At 37.4% G+C, this 27,328-nt stretch overlaps 1 protein-coding gene across 3 annotated transcripts in view; it reads left to right on the forward strand.

Annotated features, from left to right (window-relative positions):
• LOC149901989 (oxysterol-binding protein-related protein 9) overlaps window positions 1–24,078 on the forward strand; it is an 89,228-nt gene extending 65,150 nt beyond the window's left edge. For 2 of the 3 annotated variants that reach the window (XM_090110866.1, XM_090110868.1), the window contains exons 9-16: window positions 2,358–2,479; window positions 8,593–8,699; window positions 10,033–10,118; window positions 10,511–10,691; window positions 11,133–11,392; window positions 11,804–12,023; window positions 12,735–14,051; window positions 23,873–24,078. In XM_090110866.1, coding sequence (XP_089966992.1) covers window positions 2,358–2,479; window positions 8,593–8,699; window positions 10,033–10,118; window positions 10,511–10,691; window positions 11,133–11,392; window positions 11,804–12,023; window positions 12,735–13,100 — 1,342 coding nt within the window. In that variant the 3' untranslated portion in view covers window positions 13,101–14,051; window positions 23,873–24,078. The remainder of the gene's footprint in view (window positions 1–2,357; window positions 2,480–8,592; window positions 8,700–10,032; window positions 10,119–10,510; window positions 10,692–11,132; window positions 11,393–11,803; window positions 12,024–12,734; window positions 14,052–23,872) is intronic. The other variant, XM_090110869.1, reaches the window with a different exon arrangement.
• The last annotated feature ends 3,250 nt before the right edge of the window (window positions 24,079–27,328 follow it).

Consider the following 27,328-nt stretch of genomic DNA (forward strand, 5'->3'; position numbering starts at 1 on the left):
TAATATTATAAAGCTGAAGAGTTTGTATGTTGGCTTGTTTGTTTGTTTGAACGCGCTAATCTCAGGAACTACCTACTTATGCTATAATATCATCACGGTAAGACCAACAAGAGCTGAGCACTGCGGATAAAACCGCGGTGAACAGCTAGTGTTAAATTATGATGTAAAATTTGTAAATAACTAACACCAAGCTGTTAAATCCTATCTTATTTTGTTTTTAAATACGTTAATTAATTAGGAATAGAGTAAAAGACATTTTCATTAAGTAATGAAACAAGCAAGATTCAATTAAGAGATCCAGAGTGTAGTGTCATTGTTAAAACAACAAATAATTCTTCCTTTTGTTTCAATTTTCGTTTATTATTTTATCAATTCACAAATAACCTTCATTGGCATAATTAATACTACACAAACCTTGTCCTTGAAAAACCTGAAATTATTCGCGTCCTTCCAAATTATAACTGTAATAAGGAAAAATTCAGAGCGTTGATAAGTATCCAGGGATTTTTTTAATCGAGTTTTTGACCTTGACAAAGCATTTTTATTTTAATACCGTTCCAGTGTTCGCGCTCCACTTAACAGTAATTAACTGAAAGTACTGAAATGGAATAAGCAATCGTTTTTACATCTGATTTTCAAAGAATTGTATAGATTTCATCGAACCATCGAGAAGCCGATTAAAAGGTTGAATCAGACTGGTTTTATTTTTAAAATTGTTGCTGGAATTAAATGCGCTTTGTATGTATTTTTCCAATATTACTCTATTAGTAGAGATAATAGATTTAAATTGCAATCGTTGTATTATTGTGCTGCTTTTGAACACATACTTTTACTATTAATTGATAGATTGCGTTTTTTATTAATTTAGGATTAAAAACTCTGTTTATGGTTGAGCTACTACAAATCCTCTTTCTTTGAGTTCGCTCTTTAAGTGTAGGTCATTTTCAATGGACTGAATGGATGGTATAATCGTACCCTAGGTTCTCTTATGTCTAGTGTAACAATTCCTCAGTTGTATTAAAAGTATAAGGATCAACAAAAACCTTGGAACCTAATATAGATCTAAATGAACAAACATTTCATTAATATATTCAAGACCCAAATCCATTTATATCCATACCGATCCATTTTTATAGCTTTTTAATCCTCTTTATGAATTAATTAAATATATTTTAATGCCTCTGGGTATAATTAAAAGAACGTCGGTTAATAATGTTTCATAAGCAAGTCCACCCTTAATATTTCAACAAGTTTCATATAGCGTTCTTTTATGGTTTCGTGAAACTATATATTCTATAGGGTGATTAGGAAATGCAGTTTTACTAAGTACTAACTAAAAAACTATTCTAGCTGCACGTTCTAGTATTTCAGGATGGAAAATCCACTTTTAGGGCTTTATTGAAAACAAGATAAAAAGTAAAACAACTAAAACCCAACTACGACAAAAAACGACGCTGAAAAAGTATAAAACAAAAGTTAAATTGATGAACTAATAAAGAAGCTATGAACGAAAAGATGTGAATTATATGCAATCAGCCCATGAATACAGGTAAAGTCACAAGGAAATGCTAGTAATATATATATATTCAAAATGTGCAAGTAAAAAGCTTTCAAATGATACCAAACACGGCATATTTATCTTAACTTTATTTTTTTACTCTGTATGTTTTGTCCGCTAGAGGGCGCCACATTAGATTTTGTGAAACCCCATATAGCCTATAACCAGCGGACAATTAAGACGCTTCTAATGATATGTCATTTGTCGAATTCTGATAAGTAGTTTAGAAGTTACGAGGGAACAGATGAACATACATACATACATACATACATACATACATATATACATACATACATACATACATACATAGCCTGTCAAAATCATAACCCTCCTTTTGCTTTGCCGTAGTCGGGTAATTATTGCAGAAATGATTTACAAATATTCACTTAGACCTAGAAAAAATTCGGTCATATGGCGGGTTTCGACCCTGCGTCTTTCGTCATACCATGCCTTAGCACTCGAAATCGAATTTTCTCTGATCTTTTATGTGCTCTTTTCTGAGACCTTCGCCATATTTGCTCTATTGTCTCAACCAAAATTAAACATTACTTCATTGACTACAATAACGCCTCCTGCCTATCGATCTATGTTAAAAAAATCTATGTGCTTGAGGCCTTGAGGAACACACGGCACACCACGCCATCTATTAGCAAAAGATAATTAATAACCATCTCGACCGTTCTTCACCAACCTGAAATACTATAGCGATTTCAAATGTACCATTTGATGAATATTATTTCAATGTTTTCTATTCGATTTACAATTATATAGGTTATTCAAATGTAATTGTTTGTTGCAGCGCCAGCCGTACATGCGGCGCGGAGGGTGCGGCCGAGCAGGACGCGTCACCCGTGGACCTGCCGCGCACGAGAGATGGCGAGATCGACTACGATGGTAATACCATTGTCAGCTCGTTGTCGTGTTAGTGTGACACTGTCGTTTGCGTTATTGTCATCTGCTATGCTTTGGGGCTGTTGGAGCTTTCTGTATGATCAAATGCTATTGAGTCTTACTATTGATGCTGTTTTATTTTCGTTTGCTGTATTGTCATCTGCTATGCTTTGGGTTTTGTGGATTATCATTTAATAACCATCTTCTGTATTATCTAACACATCTGTCAACGGACTGCGTAAAGTGTACAAGTATATTTTGAATGTGCTAATAATTGGCGTGTAAACAAGTCTCACAGTGATTTACCGAGTGTAATTTGTGACTCATTTTGATCCCACGTTTCGGACTTTTGAGTGAGTAAAACTTATAACACTGCTCACACATTATAAACCTGAAAATTATCATAGTTTCACCATATAACATTTTCAAGAAGAGGGTAAAAACAGAAGAAGAAACTTTGAACAACCTAGTTTTTCAACAACAAAATAACAATAACATCTGCAACTGTCATAATTCACTGTCAGGTGTCAACTGCCAATTCACACAAAAGTTGCCATAGATAAAAAAAAAATTATATGAATATTTTCTGCTAATGCTGTGTCTACACGATCATTGATTAATTATGGCTGGAGAATGTTTGGCATGTAATTTGAACGTATTGGTGACGCATAAGAGAATCAAATGCACTAAATGTAGTGCACTTTATCATACGGAATGCGTTCTATCAACCAATTCTTCACAAGTGGCCCGTACTAATTGGATATGTCCCGCTTGTGTTGCTGCTTCTCGAAGGGGTGGTGACAACACAAACACACCTATTAGGCCTTCTCCTCGTGCAGTGACGTCCCCTGTGGCTGCTTCCTCCATTGGTGACTCCGCGAATTTTTCTACCATCTTGTCGGAGCTCAAATCATTCCGTAGTGATATGCAATTGAGATTAGACAAACAAGAAGAGAAGATAGACACTTTCAGTGGGGCTCTTGATTGTTTACAATCTGAAATAATCGAAATGAAAAAGTGCTTTCAGTCACTTCGCACCGATCTAGACTCTGTAATGGAATGCTCCAGTAAATTAAAAGATATAAGCAATCGTAATGAGGCCGCTCTGAAGTGTACGAAGAACTCAATTGTGGACATTAAAAACAAACTAGTTGAACATGAAAGCTCACTAGAATTTCTCTCGAAGAAGTTCGACGATATGCAAGCTGATTCCTCGTCACAGACATTAACTACAACTGAATTAAAAGTCAGTACTTCTACTATTGACAATAATTTGAAAACTCTTCAAAATAAGGTTAACCAATTGGAACAAATATCCAGAAGACATAATTTTGAATTACATGGCGTACCTGAAAAAAAGGATGAAAACTTAAATTCAATTGTGTCTAACTTGTTGGATAAAATATCTGTCTCGCTTCCCAACGATGCTGTTATTTCTTGCTATCGTGTGGCCAAACGGGTGAAAAGTACCGACCGCCCGCGCACTATTTTGGTTACATTGATGACTCCTAGGCATCGCGATATGATATTATCAGCAGTGCATCGCTACAACAAATCTAACTCCAGGAATGTATTGAACTCGCTTGACCTCGGTGTCGTAGGTGAAGTTAAACAAGTTTATGTAGCTGAAAATCTCACACCAGAAATGAGACATATTTTCATGGAGGCTAGACAAGCTTCTAAGACACTTGATTACAAGTTCGTGTGGGTTAAGTTTGGGAAGGTCTATATGAGAAAAAACGAACATTCTCCAGCTGTAATCATTAATAGTCTAGATAAGATTAAAAATCTGCCTTAGTCTTTACATAATTTTCTGCATCTACATTTAATTTTTATTATTATTATTTTTTTTTTTTTTAAACCGCTGCATTATGCTAATTTTTTACCAGAATGTAAACAGAATTAGAAGTAAGCTTCAGGATTTCTTTTTAAATGTATTAAACTGCAATTACGATATTATCTGTTTAACAGAAACTAATCTCGATCCTTCAATTAAAGATAGTGAAATATTGGATAATCGCTATAGAATTTTCAGGAGAGATCGGGATAAGTGCACTAGTCATAAAATTTCTGGTGGAGGTGTTTTAATTGCAGTAAAAAAAGATTATATAGTTAATAGAGTTTTCGAATGGGAAACTAATGTGGAATGTATTTGGCTAAGCTTAATTAACTTTAAAAATAAACACATTAGCAAAATTATAAAAATATGTCTAGTGTACTTACCACCGGATCTTTCCATTGATAAACTGAAAGCTTTCTATAATAATACTACTGAGATTTTGTCAGGATCCGATGATTCTTTTATTTTACTGGGGGATTTCAATACTCCTAACTTAGATTGGATTAATTGTAACGCGACGAAAACTGCTACTCCTAGACCTTTGTTTAATGACGTTAAAGTCAACTTAATTTTAGACTTGATGACTTATGGCAACCTTAACCAGTACAATTTTATCAAAAATGACAATAATCGCACTCTGGATTTATTTTTTGCCCGTTTGATTCCGGTATCACTTGAACCCTCAATTGCACTTAGTAAAATGGACGTTCATCATCCACCTTTTGAAGTGTGTGTGAATGACATTCACGTGCCGTCCCTCGAACCATGTAAGAATAATAAAATCTTAAATTTTAGAAAATGTGATATAAATAAATGTAAAGATGAACTTAGGAATATTGATTGGAAGGTTCTCCTTTCCTCCGCGGATATAAATGAAAATCTGACACAGTTTTATGACACTCTAAATCTCATCATTAAAAATAATACACCTTATAAGCAACAAAGAAATTCATCAATACCTATTTGGTTTAGTAACTCTCTAATCAAATGCCTACGGGAAAAAGAGAAATTTCATCATAAATTTAAAATGTATAAAAACCCACGTGATTATGACACTTTCTCTCTTTTGCGTAAAAGGTCTAAAAAGATGATGAAGGAGTGTTATAACAATTATTTAAAAGATGTTGAATCGTGTCTACATAAAGGTAACATTAAATTATTCTGGAATTACGTAAAGAGTAAAAATAAATGTTCAAGTTTTCCCCAACTAGTTAAATATAATAACATTGTTGCTACTAAGGGTAGTGATATCTGTCAAACCTTTGCTGAATATTTCCATTCTGTATATGAAAATAATGCCATTGTTGAGGATCCCGTCCACAACAATTGGTCTAATTGTCTTAACAAAGTAGTAATTGAAGCGCATGATGTTAAAAAACTTCTTAAACAATTGGATCCGAACAAGGGTCCTGGACCGGACGGTATTCCATCTCATTTTGTTAAATCTTGCTATAACGAACTCACCTTACCACTTTATATAATTTTTAATAGATCTCTATCTACAGGCATCTTTCCTGACTTTTGGAAGATCGCTCACGTAATTCCAATATTCAAATCCGGCGATAGATCGGACTGTTGCAATTACAGACCTATCTGCATACTAAATTGCTTTGCTAAAATATTTGAACGTGTTATTTACAATCAAATTTACAATTTTGTTAAACCTTTACTTATTTCTGAACAACATGGATTTGTCGCGCGTAAATCAACAACATCTAATTTAACTGAATATGCTGACTATCTCCTAGAAACTTTGGACAACAAAGGACAAGTGGATGTCATTTACACCGACTTTCAGAAGGCGTTCGATAAAGTCAACCATGAGCTCCTGATTAAAAAGCTGATGATTTGTGGCATACATGGAAACTTATTGCGTTGGATCATCTCGTACATTAAAAACCGCACTCAAATAGTTGCTCTCAACGGCTACCTATCTGAACCCTATTCTGTTCCTTCCGGTGTTCCCCAAGGTTCCCATCTTGGCCCTCTTTTGTTCGCGGTTTTTATAAATGATGCACCCTTACGATTTAATATAGGTAGTAAATGTCTACTTTATGCGGATGATCTGAAACTCTATAGAAAAGTCGATAATATTGCTGACTGTCAGTTGCTTCAAGAAGACTTAATTTCTCTTCATGCCTGGTGTAAGAGAAATTTAATGAAATTAAATACCTCTAAGTGTCATGTTGTCACATTTACTATTAAAGTAAACAGTATTAACTTTTCGTATCAAATTTCAAATATTATCTTAGGTCGTAAAGAATTCATACGAGATCTAGGGGTGACATTCGATAAAAGTTTATCATTTATCGACCATGTCGAATCTACTGTCAAAAAAGCCAATCAAAATTTAGGCTTTATATTACGAATGTCCAGATCTTTTAAAAATAAAAATAGTGCCCTAATTCTTTATAAATCTCTGGTCCGTAGCACCCTTGAATATGGCTCCTCAGTGTGGTCTCCATTCTACAGAACACATATCGACAAGCTCGAATCGGTACAAAAACGATTTTTACGTTCTCTATGCAATCGTGAACACCTTAGAAGATCCTTGCCCACCTATGACATTCGACTTAAATATTTCAATTTGGATTCACTTGAAATGCGACGTAAATTCATTGATTTAACTTATATGTATAAAATTATCAATAACCTAATTCACACTGATATGCTTTGTAAATTCTCTTTATATTGTAACGCTCGTGTCACTCGGAACGCTAAACCCTTCTATATTCCCGCCACTCGCTTATATATTTCTTATAATAACCCAGTATATAGGTTATGCCGACTATATAACGAAATAGTTAATAAAGATAACACTATTGACATTTTTTCAAATAGTCTAGCCAGTTTTCGTCGCCTAGTACTTACTGCTCTGCGTAGCACCTGAAGCATACGGATTTATGTCGAATCTTGTTAGCCTAAGTATATCTCTTATTGTATTTTTTTTTATTGTTGTGGTAACAGTATTTTTAATTGTTTTTACATCTTTCACACTCTAAACATTTGTGTATCCATAGAATAGGCTTATACATAGAACGTTATTAATTGTACTTGAATAATTTGTTTGTTATATTGTTGTATAAGCTGTTTGGAAACTAATAAAATAAAATAAAAATAAAAATAAAATATCATTTGTCATCTTCTGTGCTTTCTTGCGTTATACCAATGCAGCTTTCCTTCTAATCATTTTGTATGTAGAATTGCTAGTATTCCTGTTTCCCCTTACCTTGGTTTTAATATTTCTCGTTGTCGTTTTACTGTGACACTGTCGTTTGCATTATGTCATCTGCTATGCTTTGGGTGTTTTGCTTTTCTGTATAATTTCTGTATCATCATATGCTATATTCCGTGCCTTCTTGCGTTTCTATTGATGCTGTTTTCCTTCTAATCATTTTGTATTATTGCACCCTCGTTTCTGATTACCTTTATACAGCCTTTATTGGGCATCTGCTTTGCATTCTCTGTCTATTGCTTCTTATTTCTATCAAACTCAAACTCAAACATTTATTTATTCAATTAGACTTCTTCTAGAAGCACTTTTGAAACGTCATTACATATTTTAACATTTACCATATCTCAAGTTTAGTTACTTCTTTAAAATTTGGATATAAATAACTCTGGCTCTGTGCTGTAATTTCATAGTGTTAATATTTATCGTGCTTATAAATCATACATTGCACTGCATGTTATATCTAAGATTAAATATTTTTATATACACGTTCTTTTTATATGTTTGTAAAAGATATATGATGAAACTCTCGAAAAAGAAACACAAATTTCATCGAAATCCTGAGTCACATGGAACGTGACATGAATGGACGAATGTGCTTGCTTTGTCAGCGGGTATTGACTATTGTTTAAGTTCAATGTGTACTTGTGGCTGATTTATTGTTAAATTTAATAATTGTAATAAGTACGTGAATTCTATTGATTAGTACATGTTTTATCGTTTATCAAAGGATCTTCAATATTTTATTTAAGAGTTAGGTACTTTGTACCATTTAGTTATTAAATTAATATTTCATAAAGCCACAGTCAAATTTACTAAAAGAAAGAAATGAGACAAAATAAATTGGAATGTTAAATATGGTAACATCACAGGGTAACATCTTTACAAACAATAATTCTAATTGACATTCATTGAGTTACTATGTACCACGTAATAATACCTCAATGTTGACATTTTATATTTTTTGTAACTTGCCATAAGGTTACGTAATCCAGAGTCATCCCCACATGTGACCCTAGAAAAAATATTAAAAACAAATAAATAATCCACAAAAAAACAAACAAATTCCAGCCCTCTACGAGGACGATTCGGACAGCGATCTTGGTTCTATGGAGAACCACGGGTCCGTGGTCACGCACCTGCTGTCGCAAGTCAAAATCGGCATGGACCTTACTAAGGTACAATATTGATTTTAAGGTAAACTTTTTACAAAAAAAAATCGAAAAAAATAGGATTTTAAGACTAGGTAAGGTACAATATTTAATGTAACGTACACTTTTTACAAAAAAAGGAAACAATTCTAAAAAAAATTTTTTTTTGCTCATTGAAGGCAATTTATGAATTTGTCATGGTTAGACATAGGAGACGGTTTCGAATGGTCATGAGTGATTTTTTGCCTTAATCACTCAGGAATATAGTAGCTTTCAAGTGGCAAATGAATTTTCAAAGAGAGTCTAGTAGTTTCAGTAATCTTCCATCTTTGAAATTAGTATAGTAATAAACTAGCTGCTCTCCTCGTGAATTTGGTTTAGTTTTCGAGTAAGTTAGGAAAAACTATTTACCAATCTTACAAACAGTCCAGTCATCTTAGGTATACATATGTACTAAATAATTAAGTTATCTATACAAGTAGATAAAGTTTTGGAAAATTTATATGTTGTATAGAATATCTAATCTTCATTTAAGACGTTTGAAAGTAAAGTTTTAAATACAAATATGTGGCCAGTAAGGTTTATACTTAAACATAATAGGAAAGATATGGAAGTTTGTTCGAGTTTGTGTTATATAAACTTTAAAGCATATACTAACAGGGTAGAGTAGATTTCGAATCATTTAAATATCAATTTCATCTATTTTGGATTTAATCCTAAAACTAAGCTATTTCTTTATTGCTTCCAAGCGGAGCTAAAGCAGCCCAATTAAAGCAAAAACTGCTAAATTGATTTTAATAAACCTCACTCCATTCATTATGTTTGGTAAATGTATTTGACTTTCAAATTAAATTTACTATCAGCTAATAGTTATTATACATATACCTATATAGTGACAATTAATAAAATAATATTTATTATTTATGTCAGATAAGATAAATTATCTAAGTTACGAGCGTAAATATTATGAGTCTGTGTAATTAGAAACTGTAATTATGTACTTAACGAAATGCACGTATCACTATGTGAGATAACTTGGTTTGTAGAAAATAGAACTAATTCTGGCATTCTGTTTATAAAATCTATACTAATCGTTCAATTGACTATTAAATATACTCCACTTGAAAAAGCTGTCATTTCCAAAACGTTTGCCATAAGTAAAATATGTGAAAAAAAATCTGATCTTTAAAAATCCTAACAATATTCATTCTGCTGTGCATTCTGCAACAAGAGGTATTAAAATTTTGGTAAATAATAGCTGTAAACGGTGTTATAATAAGTAAATCCCTGTTTAAAAATATGTTGTAATCTTTAATTTCCACATAAATTATTTATACGTAATAATGTCTTTTTCTTTCAGGTCGTCTTACCCACATTTATTTTGGAGCGGCGATCACTACTCGAAATGTATGCTGATTCTTTCGCACACCCTGACCAGTTTGTCAAGTGAGTATCATATCAATTATTGTCTGCTAAGCAGATATAATATACTTTTAACACGCTTTGGCTTCACCTGTATGTTTGTGTGTAACCGACTCCTTTAAACGGACATATTTAATTCAATCACTTATAACGAGTAGGTGACAATACAATTATTTCATGTGTTATTTTACTAAACTTAATCAACAAAAAAAAACTTTAATCCATGTTTTATTTCCAGTATTGTAGCATTTGAATATTTTATTTATATAAAAATAGAAAATCGTCCCTTTATTGCAGAAAGACGCGGTCTCGAATCCCGCCTCGTGATCGATGTTTTCTATTTTATTTAAAAATTTGTATTTAAAGTACATATGTTTTTTTTGTGATTTTAAACTATATTTATTATTAATTCGCAGGATAGTAGACCAGCCAACGCCTCGCGAACGCATGGTGCAAGTTGTCCGCTGGTACCTGAGCTCATACCACGCGGGCCGCAAGTCTCAAGTCGCCAAGAAACCGTACAACCCCATACTTGGGGAGGTTTTTAGGTGCCACTGGGATTTGGACGGCGTGGAACCACCCAGTAATGGGGATAAAGTGAGTATAAATAGGAAAAATGGTTTTTTTTAAGGAAAAAGTCGCGGGGGTTGAGTAGTAATGGGGATAAAGTGAGTAAATAGCTGGAAAAATGTATTAAAAAGTCGTGTTAGTTGCATTAATGTCACATGAACTGATCTAAATGATTTTTCGTTCGATGTATTTCCCTCCGCATGGATTAGGACAATAAATTTTTAAATTTTGATAACCCGGGTTTTCAATCCGACCAGACAATCTATTCGCATTGTTATGTTTTTAGGTTAAATCTAACACATGTGTTGATTCCTAAAACAATCTGCCTTCAATAATTATCGATTATTGCCTGGTTACCTGGTAAAAATCGCTCGTTAGAACCTGCCTTTTTAAAAAAATAATATTTCTCCTGTCTTTTTTTGTCTATTTATCTGTGCCTTACATAAACTATATTGTAAATTATTTCAGCAAGAAGTAGGCGACGGGCCTGTACCCTGGTGCTCACCGGACCAACTTTCCTTCGTCGCGGAACAAGTATCCCACCACCCGCCTATATCCGCCTTCTACGCGGAACACGTGAACAAACGCATACAGTTCGAAGCGTGGGTGTGGACCAAAAGCAAGTTCCTGGGCCTGTCTATAGGGGTACATAATATTGGCAAGGGCACTGTGACCCTTTTGGACTTGGGGGAGGAGTATACGCTCACTTTTCCTAATGGATACGGCAGGTAAGATTTTTTCTTTGTAGTATATCATAGTAACGTGGTTAGCTAGTTGGGAATATACCGTTTGAAGCGTGGGTCTGGACCAAAAGCAAATTTCTGGGCTTGTCTATAGGGGTTCATAACATTGGCAAGGGCACTGTGACCCTTTTGGACTTGGGCGAGGAGTATACGCTCACTTTTCCTAATGGATACGGCAGGTTGGTATTTGAGATTCAATGCAATCCAACTAAGTTTAGGTTTTGTGACGTCAAACGTGTTAATTTGAACGAATTTATAATTTTTATAATAACATATATTTTAACTTGATATTCATTCGACAAGCATCAATTCTATTTCTTTTTCATATTGCCCAAGTTTACCACCACCTTTTTTTCCTGTAACATTTTATGTTTACATGTTTTTTTTTTCTTTCAGATCGATACTAACAGTGCCGTGGATAGAGCTCGGCGGTTCCGTAGTGATAGAGTGCGTGCAGACCGGTCACAAGGCGAACGTGGAGTTCCTCACTAAGCCCTTCTACGGCGGGAAGAAGCATCGTGTCACTTGTGAAGTGTTCGCGGGGGATAAGAAGCCGTATTACACCGCGCAAGGGGAGTGGAATACGAGAATGGATGGACGTTGGACTGAGTCAGGGGTGAGGATTTGTGTTTCTAATTTAATAATTAAATTAGAAATAAGCGTGGGTTTGTTTGTGTGTGTGTGTGTGTGTGATAGGATGGAGACGAAGGATGATGTGGAATAGATTTGCGACTATTCATGATGAAAATGGTATGTGAATTGTGAACGCTTAAAAATTCATACGTCGGGAGTGGCACGTCTACGTGTTTATTTTCGTTTATAATTATTATTGAATCATGCTATATCACTTTGTCGTCTAATGGCAAGTGAGTTAATGTGCCGTTATTAAAAATCGAATGTTGTTTTGGTAACCTATACAGGGTGTCCCACCGTCGGTATACTAAGCTCAAAGGAGTATATAGTTTTGCATGTTCTGAGTACGTAAAAAATATTTATAAAATTCCTGACGCATTTTTTTTTTTCAAATTGATGAATTCTTAAAACTCTATGTGTACACCCCTAACAAGCAACCCGCACGTGAGTTGTCGTTTAAGATTAGGTTTTCATGAAGCCTAGCTTCTTTTCATGAAACTCTCTAGTTTCAGAAAACATGGATTTGGAGCAAAAAAATAGGAAAATTTTTTTGACTCAATTTTGTTGTTTAAGTATTTTTTACGTGATCAGTGTATGCAAAACTACAAGCCCCTTCATGCTTAGTATACCAATAGTGGGACAGCCTGTATAGTTTTACTCGTATCATCGGTTCACACGTTGGTCACGTCCTCAGCGCACGGAGGTGGTGTTCGACGTGTCGACGATGAAGCCGCGGCGCAAGCGCGTGGCGCCGGTGCGCGGGCAGGCGGCGCACGAGTCGCGGCGCGTGTGGCGCCACGTGACCGCCGCGCTGCGGGCCGCCGACACGGACGGGGCCACCGCCGCCAAGCGCCGGCTCGAGCAGGCGCAGCGGGACGCCGCCAAGCGCCGCGCGGACGGCTCCGAGCAGTGGCTCACACAGGTGAGTGCGCCACGTGACCGCCGACACGGACGGGGCCACCGCCGCCAAGCGCCGGCTCGAGCAGGCGCAGCGGGACGCCGCCAAGCGCCGCGCGGACGGCTCCGAGCAGTGGCTCACACAGGTGAGTGCGCCACGTGACCGCCGACACGGACGGGGCCACCGCCGCCAAGCGCCGGCTCGAGCAGGCGCAGCGGGACGCCGCCAAGCGCCGCGCGGACGGCTCCGAGCAGTGGCTCACACAGGTGAGTGCGCCACGTGACCGCCGACACGGACGGGGCCACCGCCGCCAAGCGCCGGCTCGAGCAGGCGCAGCGGGACGCCGCCAAGCGCCGCGCGGACGGCTCCGAGCAGTGGCTCACACAGGTGAGTGCGCCACGTGACCGCCGACACGGACGGGGCCACCGCCGCCAAGCGCCGGCTCGAGCAGGCGCAGCGGGACGCCGCCAAGCGCCGCGCGGACGGCTCCGAGCAGTGGCTCACACAGGTGAGTGCGCCACGTGACCGCCGACACGGACGGGGCCACCGCCGCCAAGCGCCGGCTCGAGCAGGCGCAGCGGGACGCCGCCAAGCGCCGCGCGGACGGCTCCGAGCAGTGGCTCACACAGGTGAGTGCGCCACGTGACCGCCGACACGGACGGGGCCACCGCCGCCAAGCGCCGGCTCGAGCAGGCGCAGCGGGACGCCGCCAAGCGCCGCGCGGACGGCTCCGAGCAGTGGCTCACACAGGTGAGTGCGCCACGTGACCGCCGACACGGACGGGGCCACCGCCGCCAAGCGCCGGCTCGAGCAGGCGCAGCGGGACGCCGCCAAGCGCCGCGCGGACGGCTCCGAGCAGTGGCTCACACAGGTGAGTGCGCCACGTGACCGCCGACACGGACGGGGCCACCGCCGCCAAGCGCCGGCTCGAGCAGGCGCAGCGGGACGCCGCCAAGCGCCGCGCGGACGGCTCCGAGCAGTGGCTCACACAGGTGAGTGCGCCACGTGACCGCCGACACGGACGGGGCCACCGCCGCCAAGCGCCGGCTCGAGCAGGCGCAGCGGGACGCCGCCAAGCGCCGCGCGGACGGCTCCGAGCAGTGGCTCACACAGGTGAGTGCGCCACGTGACCGCCGCGATATGTTATTCTAGAACCTACGGTGGACAGTAACCTTATTTTGTTAAGCTATTGCATAGCTTCTATCGCGGGCCTTGAGCGCGGGGACCGAATCCGGAAATTCCGTAACGAAAAAACCTCACGCTCCCCACTCTGACGAGCACGGAGGTGTGGCTTGAAGGCATAGCATGTGTAGATACGAGTTCACACTCGTATACGCAGGGGATGGGATTGGCTCGTTACGTCACCAGTAACGAGGGTAAACACACGTCCGCTCACGCCTGATGCTGCTGCGTGACTGTGCTCCCCACTACCCGCGAACCCGAGACATTCGGGGATATAGTACCTATCCTTTACTCAAACACTACAGAACCTACGGTAGACCATAGTCTTATTTTGTTTTATTTGTACGAAAAACAGTCATGTATGCCTTAATTTTTTTTTTAATTCTAAACGACCACTTAACATGTTCTATTACTAAAAAACAACATAGACAACAACAAGCTTCTCGCAAATGAACTGTTCTATCTAGTTACGCATCCACCCCAACCCTCTGTATTAGGTTGAGCAATAGCTTTCCGCTGGCCTCAGCAAGACCACCGGAGAGTTCTTGCAATTTAGCATAAGCATAGCAGTTATTGAAAAACATTTGTTTCGTAATAAGGTATCGATTGTATCATTGCATGTAATTCTGGCATTAACATTTGTGACTCCAAATCGTCCACTTGTTATAGTTAAGTAATAATTAAATAAGTTTAATTTTAATTTTATTTTATTTCTTTTTTTTAAAAAGTCAAATCGCTCCCGCAAAGTTTAACTGGCGCAGCCGGTAGGATAGCCACATAAGGTCTGCATGTCTAGAGGTCTTCAAAATTAGCCCTAGAACATTGCTATAAAGGCCGTGCTATCCTAAAAGAACCGAATAATAAATTTGTTAAACGACCACGACGAGGAATAATGGGATCGACGATCGGTTGGTGAGTAAAACTTTTTGCCATCCTTTCTGATATATTCCCATATCCTTTTCACGAGAGTGTAATTTTGACTTTTAACTATTTTTAACTGTTATTTTGGGATTGAACGTCTCGCATTATAACGGATCTGGTTTTAATATGAAATTCTATTAAAATATCAGTAATTAGTTAGAACTTATACAATATAAGAAATATCGTGTTTAATTCTAAGAAATTGTCTTGCATAAAACTCTGCACAGACTAATTAACTATAGAGTGTAACTTAATTAAAAGTTTTAAATTAGAAAATTAAATGATTTTTGCATAAAGGAATATTAATATTAATTGATTTAATTGATCTCAAAATCGATCGTAATTCAATTAATAATTTTTATATTTTATATGTGATTTTATAATTACTTATTTCAAGTTTTAATTTTTATAGTGATTGATAACATATATTTTTTTTGTGCTATATTTTAAGACTTTTTATTATATCGTGTTTTTAATTGATTTTTGTGTGTGTGATTTTTATAATTCGAAATTATTGTAATTGGTTAAAGACTTCAGAACTTTAATTACTCTGTACTTATTTAACATGGAAAGCGTAAACGTAATAACAATTCCGAGTGATATGTTAAAGCTTATTCCTCTTTTTGGTGGAGACAAAAGAATTTTGAATTTATTCTTTCGAAAATGTGAATATATAATTAATAAATTTAGAGGGCATGAAGAGCAGAATATTTACGTTTTACATGCCATAACTAGTAGATTAATAGGCGATGCCGCCGCGTTATTATCCGAGCGCGAAGATATTAATACTTGGCCGGCGCTAAAAGAATTACTGGAACAACATTTTGGCGATCCGCGCACTGAGGATTGCATAAAAATCTCTCTTGAGTCCTGTAAAATAAAATCCGGGGAAAGTTATCTTGAATTTTGTAATAGGATACAGAATATTAGATCGTTACTAATATCGAAGGACGGAAATTAAACGCGCGAAAATTGCGATTTATAATCATACAGCCCTGAACGTTTTCTTGTATAATTTGCCCGAAAACATTTTTTTTTTTTTTTTTTTTTTTATGCAATAGGGGGCAACAGAGCAGACGCGTCACCTGGTGGTAAGTGCTCCACGTCGCCCAAATGTACGCACAGTGTCAGAGACATTGTGAGTATGTTGCCGGCCTTTCAAGAAGGAATATGCTCTTTTCTTGAAGGTCCCCAGTTCATAGCCGTTTGGAAAAGCCGCATGAGGGAGTTTGTTCCAGATTTCTGTAGTGCGCGGGAAGAAAGATCTTTTAAAGCGCACAGTTGTAGATTGCCAACAGTCAAGGTGGTGAGGGTGGTATTGTTGACGATGTCGTGCTGTACGGTGATGGAACTCGGCGGCGGGTAATGTTCCAAACAACTCTTCAGAGCACTCCCCATAGTAAATGCGATAGAGAACGCATAAGGAAGCGACATCTCTTCGCAGCGCCAAAGTATCAAGCCGATCGGTGAGACTTGGCTCGTTAACAAGTCGTACAGCTCTCCTTTGAATACGGTCAAATGGAAGGAGGTATTGTTGGGGTGCCCCGGCCCAGATGTGGGAGCAGTATTCCATGTGCGGCCTGACTTGCGCCTTATATAACTTGAGGCGATGGTGCGACGTGAAATACTGCCCCGCTCTACAGAGCACACCAAGTTTTTGTGAAGCCAACTTGGCTTTTCCTTCCAAGTGACAAGAAAACTGTACGTTACTCGAGATTTCGAGACCAAGGATTCCGATACTGGCTGCGGCTGAGAGAGGAGTACCCTGAAAAGTAGGAGCTATGACGAAGGGGAGCTTTTTAGCGGTAAAGGCGCATACCTGTGTCTTTTTGGGGTTAAATTGGACTAGGTTTAGTCGGCCCCATTCTGAAACCTCTTGTAGAGAAGTTTCAATCTCAGACACGAGGTTGTTCCGGCACTCGATGATGCGCTCCTGAGAAATATTGCTGCGGCCGGTATATACTGCATCACCAGTACTGTCATCTGCATAGCAATGAATGCTGCCGTTGAGCAGCATATCATTGATATGCAGAAGGAACAGAGTGGGAGACAAGACACAGCCTTGTGGGACACCAGCATTCACAAGCTTAGGATCAGAGCAGGAACCGTCGACTACGACACTCATGCTACGCTCTGTGAGGAAACTGGCGACCCACTGGCAAAGTTTCTCAGGAAGCCCATAGGAAGGAAGCTTCGCAAGAAGCGCTTTGTGCCATACCCGGTCAAAGGCTTTCGCTATGTCCAAGCTGACTGCTAAGCCTTCACCCTTGCTCTCGATCGCCGTTGCCCATCGATGAGTTAAATATACAAGAAGATCACCAGCTGAGCGACCGCGACGGAAACCGTACTGTCGGTCACTGATCAGCTGGTGCTCCTCCAGATAATTCAACAGCTGGCGATTGATAACGGTTTCCATTATCTTGGAGAGCAAGGAAGTGATGGCTATGGGTCGATAGTTGGACGGATCCGAGCGATCGCCCTTTTTCGGGATGGGATGCACTAATGCTTTCTTCCATGAATTCGGGAAAACGCATGTGGAGTAGGAGTGCCGGAAAAGGCGCACGAGGACCGGTGCCAACTCTGGTGCACACATCTTCAGCACAATTGGAGGAATACCGTCGGGGCCACTCGACTTGTGGACATCTAGAGCGAACAGTGCCTTACGCACAGCACTCTGGGTAAATCGGATGTCCGGCATAGAGCCCTCAAGCCGTGGGATGATAGGTGGTGAGTTCCCCATGTCATCTAAAGTCGAGTTTGCGGCGAAGAGTGAGCTAAGGAGATCAGCTTTCTCTTTTGCCGTGTGGGCCAACTGGTCATTCTCCATGCGCAGAGATGGTAGGGACAGCTGACAGAAGTTCCCTTGCACAGCTTTGGCGAGTGCCCAAAAAGCTCGTGTTCCCGAAGGAAGTCGGGCAAGTTTCTCACCAAGCTTAGCAATATGCTCTGACTTTGCTTTCGCTATTGCTCTTTTGAGAGACCTAGAGGCTGAGTTTAGTTCTCTCTTGAGTGTACAGGCGTTTGGATCACTAGACACGAGCGCATTGGCCCAGGCCTGGTAACAGTCTTGTTTTCGGCGCGACGCCGTTTTACAAGAGCTACCAAACCAAGGCTGGGACTTGCCACCGACGGGCACAACAGAGTTTGGAATAAAAAGCTCCATCCCCTGAAGTATCACATCAGCAACAGAGTCTGCACAAGTGCTAGGATCATCTGCCGAGAAGCAAACACGGCCCCAGGGATAGGATGAAAAGAATGTACGCATCCCATCCCAGTCTGCTGACTTGTAGTGCCAAACGCGACGGCGGCCATTACACTGAGGTCGTGGATATCGCAGGATTGGCACCACACTCCGTATTAGGCAGTGGTCAGATGAACCTAAAGGAGCATCAACATTGACCTGATAGCCATCCGGATGAGAAGTCAGCAGAAGGTCCAACAGTGAAGGCGTATGATCCTCTACATCTGGAATTCGCGTGGGCGATGCTACCAGTTGAGTAAGACCATATGCAAGAGCAAAGTCGTGGACAGACTTACCCGCATGATCAGTGGTACGAGACTGGAGCCATTCAATATGATGAGCGTTGAAATCACCAAGGACCACAATTTCAGCGGAAGGAATCTGTAGGAGCATGGTATCAGCAGCGGATTGTATATGTTCAAAGAGTCGGTCGGTTTCATCATTACCGCTATGGGATCTGTAGAGGCACGCATAGACGCGGGGGTGGTCATCGCAATCTACGCGTAACCAAAGGATGGATAGATCCCTACCTTCAAGATAACCGAGGCGCCGAAAGCAGATATCGTTCCGGATGAATGCGCAAACACCAGCGCGGGGTATAAAATTGTGCTCCAGGTTGTATCCTGGGTAATTGAGATATGATGTATTAGAAGGGGAAGATATCTGCGTTTCGGTTAAAAAGAGCATGGCCGGTTTCGCCGTCTCAAGATGGTGATGGACGGCGTTGATGTTAGAGTGTAAGCCCCTTACATTACAGAAATTCACGCAGTGCGTGTAAAGGGGTGCAGCGGTCTTTTTTCTCTTGTTGCCCCGGGTATGAGTAACGAGCGGGATTTTGCCCTCCCCAGAATACGCAGGGCAGCCTGAACGTGAGTGCTCAGGGAGGGATTCTCCAGCACTAAAAGTGTTGGTACCCTCCTGGGGTAGTAATATTTGTAATTCCGCTGCCATATTAGAAAAGGGGATGGGGGGAAGTGGGCTTCCGGTATGTCTCACTCACCAATGCGAAACGCTAGACGCTTTACGCCGGTTTTCTGTGAGATAGTGGTATCGCGCCGGACGGACTACAGCCCATTCGTGCTACATACAAAAGAGGACTATTATATGTAGCTGTAGTCCTACCACTCTAGAAAATTTTTTCGCCAGAGCCTCGTCCGTTGATCGGCAGGGTGCACCACGAGCAGGTGAGGTTGGCTTTGGCCGTTAGATGGTATACGGCCATTGCACCCCAAAATGGTGCGAATTGTTAGACTGAAATCGCCTAATACATTAGAACAGGCATTAGAAATTGTGTTAGAAGAAGTTAATTTTCACGAACAATATCAGTCGCGCAACCGTATTCATAATAATACCACAACGGTGCCCCAATTTCTACAAAATCCTCAAAGATTTAATTTTGGGACACCAAATGTACCTCAAAAATTTGGTTTTAAATTCACACCCCAACAACCGTTTAATAAAAATCCACAATTTGGTTATAAGCCACCGTTTAATAAAAACCCACAGTTCGAGTATAGGCCTTCATTCAATCAAAATCCACAATTTGGTTATAGGCCAACATTAAATCAAAATCCACAATTTGGTTATAGGCCAACATTTAATCAAAACCCACAATTTGGTTATAGGCCTCCTGAAACTTTTGGTATGACGCCACATAATTTCGGTCAAAGACCTCCTCAAAATAACCGCTTTGAGTCTACTGACGTTTCCATGAGGACGGCACCCCCTCGACCACAAAATAAAACTCAGCCAGGTTTTAGAGTGAATGAAACCGACTTACATAATGACAATTCACTATATGATAATTATTACTATGGCTATAATCCTTACGACTATACGAATTATTATGGCTGTAATCCTTACGATACGAATTACGAATACGTCGCGAATGAGATTTATACACCCACTGTCCCCACTGACGATAATCAAGACGTTAATGTGCTTCCGTCTGATGAAGAAAATTTTCAAACGAAAGCCTCTACAAGGAAAAAATCATAGAATTAAATTGCGATCCAAATCTGAAATTTCCACACAATTATATTCCTGAAACTAATTCCAAATTTATGATTGATACTGGGAAGCAAAATTTTAACGCGGACGCTTTATCTAGAATTAGAGTTAACGCTACGCATTCCGATAATGAAAACGAATCTATGGTTGTTAATATAGGCGATAAAGACAATAGGCCAAGAGCGCGTAACGACTCTAGTACAATTACTATATCAGAACGCGATTCTAGTGAAACGATATCTATTCCCGACTCTGAAACTCTATCGGCGCTAAGTTCTCCTAGAACATGTGACTACCCAGTCAGGTCACCATCTGTAACGTCAAAATCGGATACAGTTCATTCAGCTAATATAGTAGAATCGTCCGGTATACCTATATTACATGAAGCAATAGATACGAAACCAAATCAAATTTTAGTATATACGTGGTTTAAGAACGAAATGCAAGTTCACGACCTTTCACGTGAAAAACAAAAGGTCTTAGAAGTATTCTTGCCTATTAATAACCCAGATCTAGTAAAACAATTTTTAAAAGAGTATATTAAACCGAAAGTTAAGTATTTCATTTATTTCGAAGATGATGAACATCGCAAACAGTTCACTAGCATTGTCATAGAATTATTTAGAAAGGATACAGTATTGTTATTTGAATGTACGGAGCGTGTAGTTTTTATAGAAGATGAGAAGGAACAAAAGGCTATTATAATAAAACACCATCAAGGCAAAACGTGTCACCGCGGTATTAAAGAGACTCTAGCAAGTATACGTAGAAATTATTTTTGGCACAATATGCAGGAAACTATTTCAGCCCTTATTAATGCTTGTGAAACGTGTTCTAAAATGAAAATCATCGAAACTAAGCAAAAAGTAAAGGATAGGAGAGGTGGTGAAGATCAAATCAGTCTCCCTTCAGGAAAAAATATATTTGCGAAAGACGTTAATAAGCGAAAAGGCAAGGATAAGCCGCGATTCCATAAAGCTAAGGTTATAGGTCAAGGTTCAAGGAACGTTATATCGATAGAGATTGGTAAAAGGAAGACTATGGTCCCTATTAAAAATGTAAAACGCCTTCCGCGTTGTGGTGTTGGCTGATAGTGATGAGGTCCGCGCTGGCCCTTCAACTACAACTTCTTCAACATAACCCGGGAATTTATCCTGTGAAAGAAGGGCAAGCATATCTCCAAACAGACTATTGGACTATAATTAAGGTTTTAAATTTAGATAAGATAAATGATGACTTAAATTTTATTATTAGCAAATACAGTGAATTCGATAGTTTAATTAATAAGAATATTTCATACTTACACGATTTTCAAGTGGCAAAATATCACGCTGAATATATTCGCGACATAACGGTTCAGAAATACGAACAGTTAGTTCCACACAAACGCGTCAAAAGAGGTATCCTCAACCCTCTGGGTTCCTTAATTAAAATTATAACGGGAAATTTAGACTATAGTGACGCAATTAGATACGATAAACTTACAGCTAAACTTGAAAACGATCAGACTATCATTAGAAATAAAATTACCTTAATATCTAAAATGCTCGATAGTTTTATCAATTCTACTGAAGTCTTAAATCAAAATTCTAATATATTAGATAAGCGTTTAAAAATTGTAGAATCTATGATTAAGGAATTAGCATCTAAGGATAATCATTGGGTTTATACTACTTATGTTGTAAGCCTTTTAAATTTATTTGTTAGTAATTTTCGTTCTATTTTTATAAAATTAGGAGAAATAGAGACCGCTCTAGCATTTAGTAAAGTATCCATATTACATCAAAGTATTATTAATTCTACTGAGCTGTTGCAACATTTAATTCTTATATCTCAAACTGAAAATTTAGTGTTTAAAGCGAGTGAGGCAAATTTAGTAAAACTAGAAGAAACTATTAATGTTAAATCGTATATTAAACAAAACCAGATTACGTTCATAATGGAGGTTCCAATTACAGATAATTATACTTATAACTATTACAAATTATACTCTATACCTATGTACCGTGAATCCGATAGTAATACCGTTTCCATTTTTCCTAAATATCCTTACCTGTTGGCAAAGGGGATGAAATACTTACCGATCGTAAAACCGTGCCGATCGCTCGCTGCTGGAGAACAATTTCTATGCGATGAACAAAATCAAACGCCATATCCTGAAACTACTTGCATAGAACAACTGCTTAAATTTGAAGGAAACCCAATGCACTGCGAACAACAGCTAATCAATATAGAGAATGTGAGAATTCAAAGAATCACACCTATAAGTTGGATACTTTTCTCAAAATACAGAAATACTCTGACTCAAATTTGCAATGGTGATGTCAGCAAATATCCTGTCGTGGGCACATACATAATGACCATCGACGAACCATGTAGCATCGAGATCCAGAATATAACGATTCGCCCTCACCAAGTAATCACTGAGAATGATCCTGTAGAACCAACAAAAATTATAGTTTTGCCGCAATTACCTGTGAATAGAACTCCAATATTATCCAGTACACGTGTACTCAATATGCGAGGCATCAACCTGGACGAAGTTAAATATATGTCAACGATATTAAAGCAATCAGTGTTCAGTGATAGTGAAATGGTTAACAGTGAAAGAAATTTTAGATTCAGTGCTACTTTAGGCTATACGTCTCTATTTTTAATCTTTGTACTTGTAATTCTATTTTTACTTTACTTCGTTATAAGATATTAAATGTAACATGTCTGCGAAATCATCGGATAGTTATTAAAAATGAACAAACCGATAATTTCGCACTTAAGGAGGGAGGAGTTACGCATCCACCCCAACCCTCTGTATTAGGTTGAGCAATAGCTTTCCGCTGGCCTCAGCAAGACCACCGGAGAGTTCTTGCAATTTAGCATAAGCATAGCAGTTATTGAAAAACATTTGTTTCGTAATAAGGTATCGATTGTATCATTGCATGTAATTCTGGCATTAACATTTGTGACTCCAAATCGTCCACTTGTTATAGTTAAGTAATAATTAAATAAGTTTAATTTTAATTTTATTTTATTTCTTTTTTTTAAAAAGTCAAATCGCTCCCGCAAAGTTTAACTATCTAGCTAATAAGATAACACTTTATTAAAAAAATAAAAATATTTACAAACTAGCTGTGCTCCGCGGTTTTACCCGCATTACTCCGCTCCTGTGGATCTTAGCGTGATGATATATAGCTTATAGCCTTCCTCAATGAATGAGCTATCTAACACCGAAAGAATTTTTCAAATCGGACCAGTAGTTCCTGAGATTAGCGCGTTCAAACAAACTCTTCATCTTTATAATATTAGTATAATAACTAATTCAAAATAACATTACAAAATTCATTCCTTTTTTACTTCTATTTTAATACGGAGTTTTCAAGGCTTGAAACCTTATCCGTCCAATAAAGAATTACACAATAATATTATAATGTCACCTATAAAATGTTAAAAGGCAGTAATTAACACATTTTTAAGTGGTTGCTCACTACGATATTTGATTGATAAGTTTTAACCAAAGCTTGAAAAGTCTGCCCTTAGATAAATCCTAACAATTCATTTCTTAATCAAAACCTTATTTTTTCAGCTATTTAGTCCAAAGGCAGAAGAGGGCTGGGAATACAACACACCACTCAAGAAGCGGATCGAAGCCAACAAGCCGTCCCCGCAGCGGCAACCCGAAAACGCAGAAACAAGATAATGCGTCGAAATATAATTAATATTGATTTAAAACAGGTTCGCAATCAATTACATTCGATTTTGTTTATGTAATAATAAAGATTTTTGTATTTTTTTTATTTTTTTTGTTCGGAAATACAAACTCAAACATTTATTAATTCAATTAGACTTCTTCTAGAAGCACTTTTGAAACGTACAGTTATTTTAGGTGCTTTTTTTTTTGAGGGTAGTAGTGAATAGTGAAAAATTTTATAAGCAATGTTTGGATTAAGTACGGGATTTAGAATGACGTAGAGGTCGTTAATACAGGCGTAACATACGATTTGATATTTATAGAATGAAGTAGGAATTTTGAGAAATTCGGCGTCCTATTGTTAAATGTTTCAAAAATAATACCAACTTATTTAAGAAAAATCAGTCTTTAATTTTTTTAAGTTATCGTAACGTAACCCGAGGGAACTTTAGAACCACGAAAATAATTGTTTTTTACTTATAAAATTATTTATACTTATACTTATTTTGCTTAAAATTTCTAAAAAAAACTTGAATGTATTGTCATTGCGAACCAACACGTTAGGTAGACGTTATCTACTGTCGAATTTAGGTATATCTAGATAATTTTGACGCACTACGTTTTAGTCGCTTAGACGATTTTGAGACTTGCGTGTATGGAATACGGTCTGTTGTTGATTGCTGTGTGTGCGTTTTCAATGGCATCTTGTTTAATATTATATTCGTTTATAAATTTTTATTAAATAAATAAATTAATCAAATATGCGATTATGAACTGTAGCGCCATCAAAATAGGGTTTAATTTTCTTTAATTTAACTTATTATAAAAAACAAGATGGTCATGAAAACGCACGCACAATATGTTTGTGAAACATAAATTTTCACATTTAAAAATCCATAGATTTACAGTTTTCTCTATTAAGTCGCTAAGGAGTCAATTGTGAATAAACTTATTAAATATGATGTGTACTGGACCATGGGAATGATTGCACAAATTGCGATGTTTTCTAACACTCAATACTAGTTGTCGCCCGCGACTTTGTCGCTATTCATACCAATATAACAACGTGTACATAATAAGCCTATGAAATTCCTTTAAATACGGGAATTCTAAATTGAAATAGTTCCATAAATAATCGAAAATAAAAATCTTCGCTTCTATAAGATAGAATAGATGAAAATTAATAAATATAAGGGAACCAATAGGTCAAAACTATGGTAAAAGTAGCAATAATAAAACGACCGATAACTTTTTTATTAAATTTAATAAATCCAACGTACGTATCGTTGGAAATATAAATATTAATAAATAAAATTTTCTTTTTAAAACCACGTTTAAATCGACGGATTTTGTAATAAAACTACGACCCTTTCGCTGCTAGAATACGTTCTTCACGAAATATACATAGTATGTATTACAATTTATGAATTTAGTAAATCGTTACTCTCAAAAATGAACCGTATTTATAACTAATAAAGTTCAATTTAAGGTTTTGGTCTTTATCATATGGCCTATATGCAATATATTGTAAATAGACACGCTTCCACATTATTTCTTTGACACGATTTTACATGGATCACAATAATTTTGAACGCAATAAATTAAATATATGAAGCAGTATAATTTTTACTATAAATAAATACATTAATAATGGTAGTATGTTGACAATCCATAAGAAAATTGGAATGTCATTAACCGGAATGTAGGAAAAGGATAGCAAATACGTCCATATAAAACGGTGAATGTTAAAAAGAGAAAGAGTAATAAACGAAGTAATAACATACACAAATGGAATAAAAAATATAAAGATTTATCAAAGTACCGTTTCGTATGTATGAATCAATTGCTATGATTTTTATTTTTTATTTATACATATATTTTTCATCCATACATTTGTTGTATGAAAACACAACTGTTATATGTATTTGAGAAATTGTCTTTACATATAATATAGATAAAAACATTAATGTACATCATATCAAATTACTTTTTAATTTTCCACCAATTGCCACTATTGGTTAGAACTCACGATTAAATATTTATTTTCGTATGTACTATTTTAGGCATTAATAAAATACTAGATAATGCGCTTGATACATTGAAATATATGAATTATGATAAAAGCTGATTTGTGTTGTGCTAATGTATATTTTATATTAATTTTATAGCGATTTATTTTATAATTGTAAATTTTTCGTTCTATTATAATAATAATGTGATTGCGAGAGACATTAAAATTGTATAGTTACTTGTAATGTAATTCTGTTGTTTACAAAGATACCTCGTGCAAAGAAAATAAATTTGTAATTTACGTTATTGTTACAAAATATAAAATAATCGAATTAAATTATGTAATAGAGCACGAAAATTTGAGTAAAAACAGAATTATAATTATGATAAAATAAGTGCAGTCTTAAAAATGAATACTCTTGAGAATGATTTGAATCTATTTGACATCATAGCACTTTAAAGTATCACTAGAGAAACATATGGGAAAATTGGGACAAATTTGCACGCAAATAATCAATTGTCTATGGTTTTTAGCTGTTTACATGATAACGACACGACATAAATGAATAAATTTACTTTGACACGACAAAAATCGTATCCGTATACATATTGCGATTAAATTGTGATTTAGTTTTAATTTTAATTTTAGCTGAAAATTTACTTTAAAATATCTATCAATTCACTTGTGTTATTTTCTTATTCGAGAATGGAAAGTGTTAAAAGTGTACGAAATATTTATTTTGCACAGATTCTTAAAGTAAACTTTACCTACTATTCTACGGACTACTATTGTAACTATATGTAATACTTCTATATTAAATATATCGTATGTGTCGTACTGATACGTGTTGGTATCAATAATGTCGTGTCGTTGTCGTGTGAACGTGTCGCGTGGTTTGTTTTCAATGAAACGTACCTTTAGTGAAAAGACTGAATATTACGAACGAAAACACATGTGCAGCGGACACACGGAATTATGAATTATCCTTATGGATTTGTATAGCTATAGCTACCATGTTGTATATTTAAATAAAAATTTAAATTATTTTTACGGGTTTTATTTTATTGCCTTTCCACACCATTACCTATGAAAAATTAGTATTTAGAATTGAATCAGAATATTCTTAGGTAGGTATTAAGAATTTGTTATCGGTAATAGAACTAGTTACTAATAAGTTTACAAAGTAAAAGAATTTATGCTTAATAGAAATAAACAAAAATATCTTTATAAAACATTTATTACTCAAATTTTATTTCAAAACATAAAATACAGAAATATGGTAAAATACAGAATTGACACACTGTAAATTCGAAAATATAATATATCGATTCTTATTTTTT

This window comes from Colias eurytheme, chromosome 16 (genome assembly GCF_061535395.1).
Source record: "Colias eurytheme isolate Ceu_HAF_F1 chromosome 16, ilColEury1 Martin Lab GWU primary, whole genome shotgun sequence".
Taxonomy (NCBI): domain Eukaryota; kingdom Metazoa; phylum Arthropoda; class Insecta; order Lepidoptera; family Pieridae; genus Colias; species Colias eurytheme.